We start from the raw sequence: 15,470 nt of genomic DNA on the forward strand, positions 1-15,470 counted from the left end.
ATTCTGCCAAACAGATACGTAGGCAGCGGGGTAGGGCCCGTGCGAGCATAATCCTTTCTTTTCCCTACGTTTTGCATTCATTTTAGTCCAGATTAGCGTAGATTTGTTACACACCCATAGATTTAGACACAAGCGTGGATACCATCGAGTACGATGGGCGCGAGGGGTGCTAACACCTTCCCCTCGCGTAACTGAATCCCTTACCCTTTTCTCTGGTCGTGAGACCGTTGTTTTGTTTTGTGGTTTGCTGGCATTCCCTTCCTTTTCAGGATAAATATGTTAGTGGCGACTCTGTTAATTTTCGCGGTAGCGACAACTGGCGACTCTGCTGGGGACGTCTCGACCTATTGCGGGTCCGGACTTAGCGAGTCGATCCTAGCGCATGTGTGTTTGTCTTTGGTTGTTTTACTGCTTTGCATATTTACCTGTTTGCATTGCATCCTATCTGCGCTTTTACTTTTCTGCATCATATTCTGGACTGTCTGGATTTCTATCTATGGGTGGGTGTTTCAAGAGGTAAAAGACCCAATACCCAGGTCATGAGTGATACCATAGGAACTAGGACTAGAGTGGCCGTGACGGACAGAAGGCGTATGCCTGATTGATCTGATCACGTATCCACGGGCAGAGCTTGGTGGAATGAGGCAATATCGTATGATAACGCCTACATTCGATCCTCTGTTGGCTTTTTGACCTACCCTGGCCTAGATTTACTCGTGAGTGGGGCGGGAATCAATCATTGCTTAACAGGTACATTGATGGTGACTTTGGTTCTTGTTAGAGGGTTACCGCTGTTCTCGTTCGAGTGTATTATTGGTTCCTGTTTGTAGGGTACTATGGTTCTTGTTCGAGTGGTGATCTGTGTTCTATTCCAGTGTGTTGTTGACTATGGGCTTTGGTTCCGTGGATTTGACATTCTGTATTCCGTGTGGTATACCATTTGGGGCCGAACCTTTGACTTTGTACTATGTGTGTTACCGGCAGTCCGGAATGCCGGGTGGGCGGCAACAAGTCCCACCACTTTGCATCATTGCATATTTACTTTCTAAAAAATGATGTACAAAAAATAACTAGCATACATGTTCCTTCCATTTCCAAGGAATTGTATCTTTAAGCCTCGTGTCGAGCTTTTCCATCTCTTATATGCTAAAAAAAATCAAAACACGAGAATTCCTTGGAAATTGAATGAACATGGCATTTCATCCATACCATGCATCTCATACATCTCATGCATAACAGGTGTTCAGAGTTAGGGATTTCTTATTCAGACTTGGTATTCTCACCAGACTCACAGACTTGACCTATTCTTATTGTATGCTCAAAGATCGGTCATGGAACTTTATGGGGTGACAGAGAATAAGGCTCAGTTGGGGTTCTTTTTGAAGACTTGTCTTATGCTCATTTGCTTCCATGCTTGCTTTATTTGCAACTGGTTAAGCTCCGTATTGTGTGGATGTCTACAGGTTCTCTACTTGATGACGATGACACTAGGTGTGAGTCCTATTCTGGGGCACCTGGTCGTGATGTTAGTATCTACAAGTCTTTGAAGTTGCTTGGGGCTCCCGCATGAGGGATAAGCAAGACGGTGTCTATCTTGACCATTGCACCATTTGCATTGCTCGAAGCCCTAAATCACTACAAAATTCCACGAGACTTCGCCAGAATTCACCGATTCAGAATGAGCCACCTGATAGTGCTATGCCTTCCAAGGATGTGGAAGAATTATTGAGAATTATCAGGAAATCTGATTACAAAGTTGTTGAGCAGTTGGGTCAGACCCAGTCAAAGATTTCCATCTTGCAATTGTTGATGTGTTCAGAAGGTCATAGAGATGCTCTCTTGAGAATTCTGAATGGTGCTTACGTCCCGCATGAAATATCTGTGAATCAGCTAGAGGCGGTAGCCAATAATATCTCCGCCGGGAACGGTTTGGGATTTACGGATCAAGATCTTCCTCCAGAAGGGAGAAACCATAACAAGGCTTTGCATATTTCGATTGAGTATAAGGGGACGACTTTGTCCCGTGTTTTGGTTGATACTAGGTCTTCTTTAAACGTGCTTCCCAAGTCGGCCCTCATGCGAATTGACTATGCCGGTGTCGAGTTAAGGCCTAGTGAGTTGGTGGTGCACGCTTTTGACGGTTCAAGGAGGTCTGTGTTCGGAGAGGTAGATCTACCAATCCAGGTTGGTCCCCAGGTCTTTACCACAACCTTTTACGTAATGGATATTCAACCTACTTACTGTTGTCTGTTGGGACGACCGTGGATTCACAAGGCTGGTGTCGCGACATCTACTCTTCATCAGAAGTTGAAGTATCCGGTTGACGGTAAAGTGGTGACGGTTTGTGGTGAGGAGGATTATACCGTGAGTCACTTGTCCTCTTTCCGATATGTAGAGATTGAAGGTGAGATACATGAGACGCCATTCCAAGCGTTCGAGGCTGTGAATGCTGTGAGAACTCCTCTTTATGAGATAACGAAGCCAGACACGGTTATGTCTTCTTTGAAAGATGCTTAGGTTGCCGTTGAGACCGGAAAGGTGGAAGGTTGGGGGCAAGTAATTGATGTGCGTCCCAAATTTGACAAGAATGGTCTGGGTTTCAATCCTGGAAAGCAGAACACATCGCCAAAGCCTAATATCCTTAGCCCGATCAAGTTTGTGAGTGGGGGTATCATTCAAGATGGTCGGGTTAATGCCATTGTCAATGGTGAAGAAGTGGATAGTGACTGTGATTTCGATAGCTGGATTCGTCCAAGTATTCCTGGAGAGAAGATCAACAACTGGACATTTGAAGATGTCATTCAAGTTACACAAGCTCAAGAGTAAATTCCTTGTTTTTACTTTTCTAATCATCCCATAATTCCTACGCTCTGCCCAAGGCGTAGTGAATCATTTGTAGGGCCATGCAGTTCTCATTTTTCAAAGTTAATCATGAAATAAAAGGACGTTTTTGCATTCAAATGTTTTGCTCTTTGTCTTTCTTTTTAACTTTTTCCTTTAAATGGCAATGTTTTTGCACACACTTGCACATAGCTTAATGAATAAAACTAAAATAAAAACATCAATCATGCAGACGTTCCACCACCATGGATTCCATTGGTAACAGTTCCGCTATTGCTTATTATGATTTTGACAATCCGATCTACCAAGCCGAGGAGGAAGCTTATGAAGATTGTGACCTACCCGACGAGTTAGCCAGATTATTGAAACAGGAAGAAAAGAAAGCGATTCAGCCGCATCAGGAGGTAATCGAGATGGTAAATGTTGGCACTAAAGAGCAAGTCCGAGAAGTCAAGATAAGGGCTGCGCTTGATACAGATATTGTGGTACACCGTCTACCTCTCAAGGAAGATAGTCCTCCTGTCAAGCAGAAGCTTCGAAGGACTCGCCCAGATATGTCTGAGAAGATTAAGAAAGAGGTAGAAAAACAATTTGATGTTGGCTTTCTGCAGGTTGTGAATTACCCGCCATGGGTTGCGAATATTATTCCTGTACCTAAGAAGGATCGAAAGGTCAGGATGTGTGTTGATTACAGAGATTTGATTAGGGCGAGTCCGAAAGATGATTTTCCTCTTCCCCACATTGATGTGTTGGTGGATAATACTGCTCCTTTTAAAGTGTTTTCCTTCATGGATGGCTTCTCTGGGTACAATCAGATCAAAATGGCACCAGAAGACATGGAGAAAACAACATTAATCACACCATGGGGAACTTTCTGCTACAAAGTCATGCCTTTTGGGTTGAAAAACGCAGGGGCAACGTATCAGCGTGCCATGGTGACTCTTTTTCACGACATGATTCACAAGGAGATTGAAGTGTATGTCGACGACATGATTGCAAAATCTCACACTGAAGAAGAGCACTTGGTTCACTTGCAGAAGTTGTTTGAAAGGCTTCGGGAATTCAGACTGAGGTTGAATCCAAACAAATGCACTTTCGGAGTGCGATCCGGAAAGTTGTTGGGCTTTGTTGTTAGTGGGAAAGGTATTGAGGTCGATCCTGCAAAAATAAAAGCTATACAAGAGATGCCTGAGCCGAGAACAGAAAAAGAGGTTCGTGGTTTCCTAGGGAGGCTGAACTAGATTGCTAGATTCATCTCTCATCTTACGACCACTTGTGAACCAATATTCAAATTTCTAAGAAAAGATCAGACGTGTCATACCCCAATTTTTGACCTAAGATACCACCTCATATCATTTGCATATACATCATTTGCATCTCTAACAAATTGCATAGCTTGTATTTGTTACTTGTGCTCAGCAGGGTTTAACCAAGAGATCACTCATCAGTACAAGTAACAATCAATTAGGGTTTTGTTCTCCCTTCATCTCAAATGGATCATCTTCATCAATAATCAACATTTGGTCCTCAGAGATTCATTTCAACAAGCTCAACAGCTTTGAATCGACTGAATTAGAGTTTTGACTGAAGACAGCACACTCCTGACTTTTGCTCAGAATTTGACCTAATGGCTTGGGACATGATATCAAGACCTCAAGTACATTATTTTGACCTAATCCATTGACTCAGAACATCTCCTACACAAAGATTGATCAGACAAATCCTCAGATCAGGGTTTTGAACTATCAGGGACTGAAATCAGGGATCACATTTGGGAAACCCTAAAAATCCCCAGGAAGTCAATCAAAGGTTTCAATCATCTTAAAATAATCCCTATGACATTATCCAATGGAAATTACATCTCAATTCAAGATCCACAGTCATCAATATCATCAGGTCGACAATTAGGGTTTTTGACCTAATTCACTGAATGACTGACTTTTTTATCAGGACATGGTGCCACAAACTCAAACCATGACTCAATATCCTCTAATGCTTCAATATGATTCATTCATACCATTCATTTGGTGAGGGTAGCCTGTTTCATTTGAAATCTCCAGAAACGCGATTCGACTGAAAAAGTCAACTGTACAAGAACACCATTGACTTTTGAGGAATTTTGGTCAACCATGACTTTTGAAGTTTTGAATCATCAATATATGATGTATGAAGTCATTTGATCAAGAAAAATCAAGAAAATCAATCAAGAATCAAAAAGTCAAAAGTTTGACTTTTCATACTTAGAAAAATTTCTAAGTGTTTTTCATGGTTTTTTCCAAACTTTGGAAGGGAATTTCTCAAAATTTCACCTACAAACTGAAAAAAACTTCCAACATGAAAGTTGTAGATTTTGATCCAATAAACAACTTTGACACATATAATTTTTTTCCATAAGATCAACCATTTAAGAGATATGGAGCTTCAAAGTTGGTATCTTTTGAAAATTTCACTTAAAACTTCATTTTCTTCAAAGTTCATGGATCTTTTTCACCCACTTCCTTAAGGATCTTGAAGAAACTTTCAACTAGGGTTTTGAAGTGTGTAATATGAGCTTTCCAAAATGTCCAAGAGCATGAAAAAATATGGAGTGTAGCTATGGTTTTGAATTATGCATTTAGTGATCATTTTCACTTGAATTTTCACCATTTTTCACTAAGTTTCAAGACTACATGACCTATAATCCAAGCAATGATGCATAGAAGCAATAATTGAATGATATTTTCTGATTTGAAGATCAGAATGGAAGAGGATAGGAAGCTAGAGAAATAACCATGGTTAAGTCACTTTTAACCATTTGCATTTAATGTGAAAGATTCCATTTTATCTCTTAAGCCAAATCATCACTTCTTGATCAACTTGCAAGAGCTTTGCATTCAGAATCCTTGGCCTATAAATAGAGGTTCAAATCATCTTCAAACTCACACCAAAACCTCACAAAAGATAGGTTTTCTCTTTCTTTCTTGAATTGCAAGTTTCTTAAGTTTCTAAGAGGTAGAAAACTCAACCTCCAAACCCTTGAAGTTATGGCCAAAGTGATGGTTCTAGCAACTCATAAACATCATATGGGATGTGTTTGAACCACTCACACACCCCAAATCACCCCAAAACTCAGATTCACTTTTCAACCTCCATATGAACATGAAATGAGCCTTATCATGCCAAAATTCACACAAGCTCATTTCTGTCCAAACTAATGCTTCTAACACATCCTATATACCATATGTGAGCTATCCCAATCATCCTCCCTGACCTGTAACTCCAAAATCACTAAGCTTGATCCTCACTTGAACCATACTGCAGATCGGGTACCATAGATTGATCAAGAGGTTTTCAAATTGTTCCAAGCATTCAGACATGTTCCATAAGGTCCACTGAAGGTGTTCAGATCAAGAGACAACATCTGGGAGCCCTCATTTGCAGAATTCGATTTCCAGTTTTGCCATTTTTGAGGTAAGTACACTTGAACTTCAAACTCTATTCTCCATGCATCATAAATGAAATATGAACATACCATCTTGTTTCTGCACCTATGAGGATCATTAACCCTCAATCAATTGCATCTTATCTTGCACATACACGATTTCATGATCAATCTCAGAATTAGGGTTCTTCGTGTTCATCACAAAATTGATCACCTTAGAGCAAAAATAAATGAATTATGAGGGCACCATCATGATCCTTGTAAAAAACCGAGTGAGATAGACCCTTCACTTGATCAATTTGGTTCAGTTTTCAGAAATTTCAAAATCAAATTGGGGATGTGTTCTTGGCGCCATTTTCTGTTCAGAAATTTCAAATGTTCGTTTTTAAATATAATTAAATGGAGTAGTTATAATAACAAGTTGCGCGCGCAGCTGGGTTGGCAAGTGTTTTGGCTGGTGAACATAAGGGCGTGAGTTCAAGCCCTAGTGGAGACAAAACCATTTTTTTTGCAACCTATTTTCTTTCATTTTTTAACAAACTTCACCAATTAATTTAACCAATCAAAATTCATTATTTTCACTTCATTTTTTTTACACTCTTTATTTAATATACATATTTTGATAATATTAAAAAAAATCACAAAAAAAGATTCATTTAATATATTTTTAATTGAGTTTAAAATGACATGTTTTAAATGTTTTTAATACTTTTAAATATTGTTTTTCACTTGATTTTTCAAACTTAATCACTTGTAAATATTTTTGGAGCAAACCCTAATCATCTAAGTGTTAATTGAGGATAACCTTTTTGTTTATTTTGATTAATTCGATTCCTTTCAAAATTCAAATCGTTTTAAAACAAGCGATCGCGATTCTCTTTCAAAACGATAAACCACTTCTTTTTGATTAAATCTTTTTAATTGATCAATTGATTTTCAAAACGAAGTGGGGCCTCTCGAATATTAGAGAGTGTAAGTCCCATTTCTTTTCTTTTTGTACAGTTTGTTTTTTCTCAAAAAAACAATAAAACATTCTTCAAAACAAAACAATTTTCAAACCATTTTCAAATCATTTTCAAAACTCCAAAGAAACAAAACTTTTCAATATACCATGGGCCTCCATGTAGGTATAAGTCCCAAGCCCTTTTGTACATACCCACTCCAGTACATGAAATTAGGTATTTCATTGTACGCCTTTTGTACATATCTCAATCAATGCGTTTTTTAAACTTTGAATAACAAACCAAAAATGAAGGTTTCTTTAAATCTTCCCAAAAACATACCATGGGCCTCCATGTAGGTATAAGTCCCAAGCCCTTTTGTAAATGCCTGTCTACATAGCTTTGAATAAACTCAAGTGGACCTCTCCCTGAGTATGAGTCCCGAGCCCTGTGTATACAAATGGATCATGCTTACAGGTATATTTCCTTCATAAACTCCATTATATACACACACTTTGTCATATATGTATAACTGTTCATATTTGTTCATACTTGTTCATGTTTGTTCATATGTGTGATATGTGTGCTTATTCAACTTAGTACAACACTAGGTTCCCCATAGCCTCCTATTGGGCTTCGTGCAAAGAATCTCCCTAGTTTAGGTTAGGACATAGAGTATGGTTTCCCGGTGAAATCGCTCTAAGAGCTCAAACCAACTATACCATGCCTCCCCTTGGGCTTTGTACAACCGAGTGTCCCTCCCATAGCCTCCTCTTGGGCTTACAATGCAAGGACCCTGGATTGTCCCTCCCATAGCCTCCTCTTGGGCTTACAATGCAAGGACCCTCGGATAGCCTCCTCTTGGGCTTCGTACAAGGACCCACGGGCTTCTTATAAGCATCCCCAATATCCAAATCAAATACCCTAGGAGATTAGACATTTTTCATCTCTATGATAGGAGTATCTCTTCTATATCATCACAAACAATCAATCAATCAATCAAACTTTTTTGCCACAAGGCTGGCTAATCAATCAAACTGTTTTACCACCGTACTGGATGATTAATCAAAGTTTTTGTCACAAGGCCGACTTCATTGAAACTTTTGCCACAAGGCTGGCTGATTAATCAAAACTTTTTGTCACAAGGCTGACTTCATTGAAAGTTTTTGCGACAAGGCTGGTTAAACAACAAAAACATCTTTATCATTCTAAGCACCCTAAGTGGCATGACCCCGGGCTTATAATGAAAAGATTTTCAAACAAAAAACAAACAGATGTATGTGATGATATAGATTAGATACATCGAACATTTAGATGACATTTGTCTCTTATCCTTTGCTTCCACTAGCATAAGTGGGAACTACGATTGCTCTGACTTTCTCAACATCCCTTTGAGAATACGTAGGCACAAGGTCGTACCCTTGGCGAGCAAAACTTCTCTCTCAAACCACTCAAACCTTAGCACCCGTAGACCCCGAGCTACAGATGCTCTGATTCCCTCTAGGGGATATGTATGCAGAGGATCGCGATGATCTTTGCGAGCATAATCAAACAAACACCTTAGGTCCCACCTCTTTCTCACAAGAACCTCCACCATAACAAGAATGGAATAAACATAACAAAGAAACCTATAGAGTACTATAGATACGTTGGGTGCTAATACCTTCCCTTCGTATAACCAACCCTCTTACCCAAGATCTCTCCCCACTTTTAAGGTTATTGCAACTTTTTCCCTTTTCCTACTTTGGAAATAATAAAAAGTTTGGTCGGTACAAAAGAAAAATCACATTTTTTGAACACTCGAGCCCAAAGAAGGCATCAGGTGTCTCATTTAGAAAAACAACGATTTTTCGCCCGCGACAGAAAAATGGCGACTTCACTGGGGACTTCTTTTTATTGTTTCCAAAGAAAGGGTTATTTCTATTTGTTATGTTTTTATTTTATTCTTGTTACATGTGTGGTTCTGTGGTTCTGTTACCTGTGTGATTCTGTTACAAGTGATACATTATGGACAAATCCTAACCCGGATTAAGAACACATAAGAATTAGGTGGAGGGTATAGTCATGTATGGCATACAAGGAGTTAGTCCTTAAAAAGTCAGCATGAGAATCCTTCCGCTCAGTGGAGGTTCCTTGTTTGTAGTATATGTTTAGCAAGTTCAGTTGCGAAGACATTATTGCTTTCATTGAACTGTAGAAGCTGAGTTGGCTGTAGAACCCCAACCCATCCTGGCCTTATTAGGACGTGGTGCAGAAACGATCCAGGTGAAGACTTGGATAGTTGTCATGCGGAGAACCACACTCAGACGAGTTTTTCTTGAGAATATTTCTAGCTCACAAGTTCAGTTGTGCAAGCCGGTAATATCCGAAAGAAAAATGTAGACTCTGACGTATCAGTAGAACATGTTTTGCAGGTGATAAACCCTAGTACTATCCCATGTTTGGTTCTCTGACCTCATGCTCGTGACGCTGGACTTTTGAACCTGTGTGTACCATGTTTGTGTTACCATGTTTGTAGTACCATGTTTGCGTTACCATGTTTGAACTACCATGTTTGCTTTACCATGTTTGAATATGTGGCATCCATGCATCCATGCATTCATACATTCATTAAAAAATCCATCTTTTTCCATAAAAACATGATTTTTCCAAAAAAATTTTTAGAGAATTTTCTTTGCAAACATTATAGGATTAAGTAATGGAGTGGGTAAAAAGGCATACCAAAAAGTACGATTTCAAAATGCCTAATGTGGAAAGGCTGAAAGAGTTAGCATCTTCTGTACAAGATCCTTCTGATTTTAGGAAAAGCCATGGAAAGCTTTTGCCTATCTTGAACACTCATGTTGATGAAGGACTTCTCAAAACTCTGGTTCAGTTCTATGATTCCGTCTACCGGTGTTTCACCTTTCCAGACTATCAGTTGGTACCAACCTTGGAAGAATATGCCGATCTTTTGGGTATTCCTGTGTCTGACAAAATACCTTTCAATGGTTTGGAAGCCATTCCTAAGTCACCAGTCATTGCAGCAAGTATCCACTTGAAGAAATCTGAAATAGAAAGTAATTGGACTACCAAAGGAAACTTTCCGGGTTTAACTTCGCAGTTTCTAATAAAGAAAGCCTTTGATTTCATTGAAACTGGTAGCATGATAGCTTTTGAAGCTATACTAGCCTTGCTTATCTATGGGTTGGTTCTGTTTCCCAATGTCAACGACTTTGTTGATATCAACGCCATAAAGATCTTTCTGATTGGAAATCCCGTTCCGACTTTGCTTGGTGACACGTATTTTTCTATCCATCATATGAATCGCCAAGGCGGTGGAATCATTGTATGTTGTGCACCTCTTTTGTACAAATGGATTGTTTCACACTTACCTAAGTCTCCTATTTTCACGGAAAACCGAGAAGGCTTACGTTGGCCTCGAAGACTTATGTCTCTTGCTAATAATGATATTCATTGGTATACCTTGGCTCGCTGTGGTACAGAAACCATTGATAGTTGTGGAGAGTTCGCCAACGTACCTCTCATTGGCACACAAGGAGGAATTAACTATAATCCGGTCCTAGCCCGACGACAACTCGGGTATGCAAATTCAGTTAAACCAATTGGTCTCGCAGTGGAATGCTACTTTTACCGAGAAGGGGAAGATCCTCAAAGGTTGAAGACAAGAATGGTAAGAGCTTGGTACGACGTCCGAAGAAAAGAAAAAGGTGGGGAAAGAAACTGCATTGCTACGAACGCCTACACCAGCTGGGTGAAGAAAAGAGCAAAGGAGTTTCAAATGCCTTACGATTATGAAAAACCCATGTTCCCTGTGGTGTCTCAACTACACAACATTCCCATTGGCACTACGGAAGAATACCAAGAGATTTTAGCCAAGATGAGGTCAGAAAAAGACGCTTGGGAAGAAAAGTTTCGTAAAACTGATGAGGAAAATAGAAAGTTGAAGAAAAGAGTGAAAGATCACGAAGAAACTCTTTATTATCAAGATGGTTGGCTCATGAGTAAAGATGAGAAGATCCGTCAGAAAGATGCTGCAATCAAGAGGTACATCAAAGAAAGCAAGAGAAATCTTGAAGGTTCAACAAGCAACGCTCCAATGCCTGGCGACTGGAAGAATGTGGTTGACAAGCTGAGGGCTGAAAAGGCCGAGTTGAAAGCTTACTATGGGAAAGAAATCATGAAGCTCAAGCTGCACAATGCATTTGGTTCTTCATATGATGAAGATGTTTAGGATTTGTTTAGCTTTTTTATTTATTATTTGCTTTTGTAAGGAGCTACGCTCCAATGTTGTAACATTTCCCATTATTGCAATAAAAAAAAATGAATGAATAAAAGATTTGTTTGTGTTCCAATGTTTGCAAGAAAATAATCTTTAAAATGTTTGGAAAAATCATAAAATTTCTTTTTGCATACATCATTCTGCATATCGAGTCTGTTGTATAGAGTCTCATCTTTTGGATCTTTCTCCATTAGATCGTCAAGCTGTCGCGTCTCAAAGTTTCTCGACCGCGTTCGCAATCAGATCACAGATACAATACTCGTTCGAGTAGAAGAAGATTAATGGAACACTCTGAACAAGATAATATTGAGCTCCGTGGTACAGTGACCACCCTTCAGGAAAAGTTGGAAAGTCTCACTACTCTGGTTGACTCTTTAATGGCCGCACGGAATCAGCCGCCACCACCCAACAGTCAAGCAACGGTAACATCTGAAGTCACTACTCCAGTTTCTACAGTTGCATTCGGTATTCCATCTTTCTCTATGCCAGAAGGTTGGGGCCCGCCTTTCAGTTTTGGTACAGGTTTCCGCCATAATTTCTCTAGGGTTCAAACAACCACAACTGAAGCGCCTGCTGCACAAGGTTCGGCGTTTATTCCACGTTCAGGGGTAACTTTTTCCCAAATCACTATGGCACTTTCTCAACCCACTATGACAGTTCCGACCCCTACGGTTCACACTGTTCCTTATGATGGAAATGAGATTTATCATGATCAAGGTGATAGCACAAATCCGCGTAGTCTTGTGGAAGATCTCCAAGAACAGTTCAACAAGATTCAATTGGAAGTCAAGGCTATTCGTGGGAAAGATTTGTTTGGAAAGAATGCCCAGGAGCTATGCTTAGTTCCCAGTGTACAAATACCTGCCAAGTTCAAGGTCCCTGACTTTGAGAAGTACAAAGGTAGTTCCTGTCCACAAAGTCATCTTGTGATGTATGCCAGAAAGATGTCTACCTATGTAGATAATCATCAGTTGCTTATCCATTACTTTCAAGACAGTTTGACTGGTGCCGCACTGAAGTGGTACACAGGCTTGGATAGCACTAATATTCGAACATTCAATGACCTAGGTGAGGCCTTTGTCCGACAATACAAGTATAACTCGGATATGGCTCCAGACAAAGATCAGCTTCGGTCCATGGCTCAGAAAGATCATGAAGCTTTCAAAGAGTATGCCCAACGATGGAGAGAAACTGCTGCTCAGATTAATCCACCATTAAAAGAGAAAGAGATGACAAAGATCTTCTTGAATACTCTCAGTCCGTTTTATTATGAACGCATGATTGCTAGTGCTCCAAGTGATTTCACTGAAATGGTAAACATGGGGATGCGTCTAGAAGAAGGAGTCCGAACCGGACGTCTGACTAAAGAAGGTGGATCTTCAAGCGGAACCAAAAAGTTCGGAAGTGGTTTCCCAAAGAAGAAGGAACAAAGTGTTGACATGGTATCCCAAGGGAGGCCAAGAGGAAATGTCAGTCGTCAACAACAGGTTTCAGCTATTGCGCCAGTCGTTAATACAACACCGAATCCGGGATTTACCCCGCAGTTTCAACAACAACAGCCTCGACCACAGGCTCAGCAGCTTAACAATAATCAGAATCGTGTGCAAAGAGCTCCACAGTTTGATCCGATTCCAATGACCTACACAGAATTGTACCCTGCGTTGGTTGAAAGAGGTCTTGTTCAAACTAAAGCACCACCACCAGTACCTGAGAAACTCCCATGGTGGTACAAAGCTGAGGTCTCATGCCCTTATCATCAAGGAGCACCTGGCCATGATCTTGAGCATTGCATAGCTTTGAAATATGAAGTTCAGAGGTTGGTTAGATCTAATCTCCTCTCTTTCAGAAATTTGAATCCAAATGTGCAAGCAAATCCGCTGCCCAATCATGGAGGGCATGTTGTAAACATGGTATATGGATGTCCTGGTCCATACCGGGTCTATAATATCAATTACTTAAGAGCCGATTTGGTACAAATGCATGCCACTCTCTGTCGAGGGCAGAATTTTCGCCAGCATCAATATGGTTCCTGTAGCATATGTTGTGTAGATCCTCACGGATGTTCGATTGTGAGAAGAGATCTCCAAGTTTTGCTAGATAATGGTACTCTTCAGATCTACAGAAATAGGGATGAAAATGAAGTTAACATGATAGGATGTTATCCGCATGAGCTTTTAGTCTCAGATATCAACTCGGAAATGCCTACAGTTAACGTCATCGTTCCTCATTTCAACATGCCTGAGCGCATAGAAGTTACCTACAATAAGCCAAGGGTTCCTGTTGCTCCTTTGATCATTTGTCTACCTGGACCTGTTCCTTATGGCTCTGACAAGGCAATTCCATACAACTACAATGCAACAATGATAAAGGATGGACAAGAAGTTCCTTTACCAACTCTCTCATCTGTCGAAAACATCGCTGATGTGAGTCGAGTAACAAGAAGTGGACGTGTGTATACTCCACTACCTCCAAAGCAGCCTGTTGCTCCTGTAACTGGGCAAAATCCTGTTAATACACCAGTGGGGAATCCTGTGGAAACTCCTGTCAGTAATACAAACACTGATATTGGTCAACCCAGTGGAACCAATGTCAATCCAGATTTTGATGAAATTTTGAAGCTTATCAAAAGAAGTGAATACAAGATTGTGGATCAGCTTATGCAGACTCCTTCAAAAATCTCAATACTTTCATTGCTGTTAAACTCAGAAGCCCACAGGGAAGCCCTGATGAAGGTCCTAGATCAAGCTTTTGTGGATCATGATGTGACTGTTGATCATTTTGATGGGATAATAGCTAACATAACAGCTTGCAACAATTTAAGCTTCTGTGATGAAGAACTCCCCGAGGAGGGTAAAAATCACAATCTTGCTTTGCACATTTCTATGAACTGTCAGTCAGACTCTTTGTCCAATGTATTGGTAGACACCGGATCTTCCTTGAATGTGATGCCAAAGACGACTCTTGCTCGCTTGTCTTACCAAGGAATGCCTATGAAGTTCAGTGGTGTAGTTGTCAAAGCATTTGATGGATCGCGAAAATCTGTTATCGGCGAAGTCAACCTTCCCATGACAATTGGTCCACATACATTTCAAATCACCTTCCAGGTCATGGACATTCAAGCTGCTTATAGCTGTCTGTTGGGACGACCATGGATTCATGAAGCAGGGGCAGTAACTTCTACGCTCCATCAAAAGTTAAAATTTGTAACAAATGGAAAATTGGTAACAATAAGTGGAGAACAAGCCTTGATGGTGAGTCATTTATCCAATTTCTCTTTCATCAGTGCTGATGATGTGGAAGGAACTCAGTTCCAAGGTCTCTCTTTAGAAGACGAATCTTCCAAAAAGAAAGCATCAATCTCTTCTTACAAAGAAGCAGTAAAAGTAGTAAAAGATGGAACTACCACTGGCTGGGGGCAAGTTGTGATCCCTACCAAGAATGAAACTAGAGCAGGACTCGGATGTTCACCAACATTCTCAAACTGCACCAAGAAGGATGAAACCCTTCGACCGATCAAAGAAACATTCATTAGTGGAGGATTCCTTAACCCAATTCCTCAAGAGGTTAATGTCCTTATCGAAGAATGCATTGAAGAAGGTCTACCTGATCCTGAAGAAGAATGGAAATGTTATCTCAATGACTCGGGATATATATCTCAGGAAGAACCATATCCTCCTTCAGAAAAATCCAAAGGCAATGAAACTGAGCCTGTCCCTGCAGAGGTTTGGGACACCTTGGGACAACCAAGTGGAAAATTTGATTATATGGTGAAATACACTGCACCTGAAAGTTACAAGATTGCGATTGAGGATATCCAACCAACTGGATGGGGAGATCCCTTTGAATATAATAGTCAACCAGAAGAGGCCTAGAAATGCTCTCAATTTTCTCAGCAGCCTGAAATTACTGAAGATTTCAGCTTCAATGCATCTGCCAAGGTTCATAATCCTGAAGGTGGTTATTATCACATAAATGCCATTTTTGA

At 40.2% G+C, this 15,470-nt stretch overlaps 1 protein-coding gene across 1 annotated transcript; it reads left to right on the plus strand.

Annotated features, from left to right (window-relative positions):
- Window positions 1-13,776: 13,776 nt before the first annotated feature.
- On the plus strand, window positions 13,777-14,952 carry LOC131621023 (uncharacterized; the record flags this gene model as incomplete). Its single annotated transcript, XM_058892228.1, has 1 exon — window positions 13,777-14,952. A coding segment is annotated over one exon (1,176 nt), but the record flags the coding sequence as incomplete, so codon positions are not given.
- Between the last annotated feature and the right edge of the window lie 518 nt (window positions 14,953-15,470).

The sequence above is a fragment of the Vicia villosa genome, linkage group LG1 (assembly GCF_029867415.1).
Source record: "Vicia villosa cultivar HV-30 ecotype Madison, WI linkage group LG1, Vvil1.0, whole genome shotgun sequence".
Taxonomy (NCBI): domain Eukaryota; kingdom Viridiplantae; phylum Streptophyta; class Magnoliopsida; order Fabales; family Fabaceae; genus Vicia; species Vicia villosa.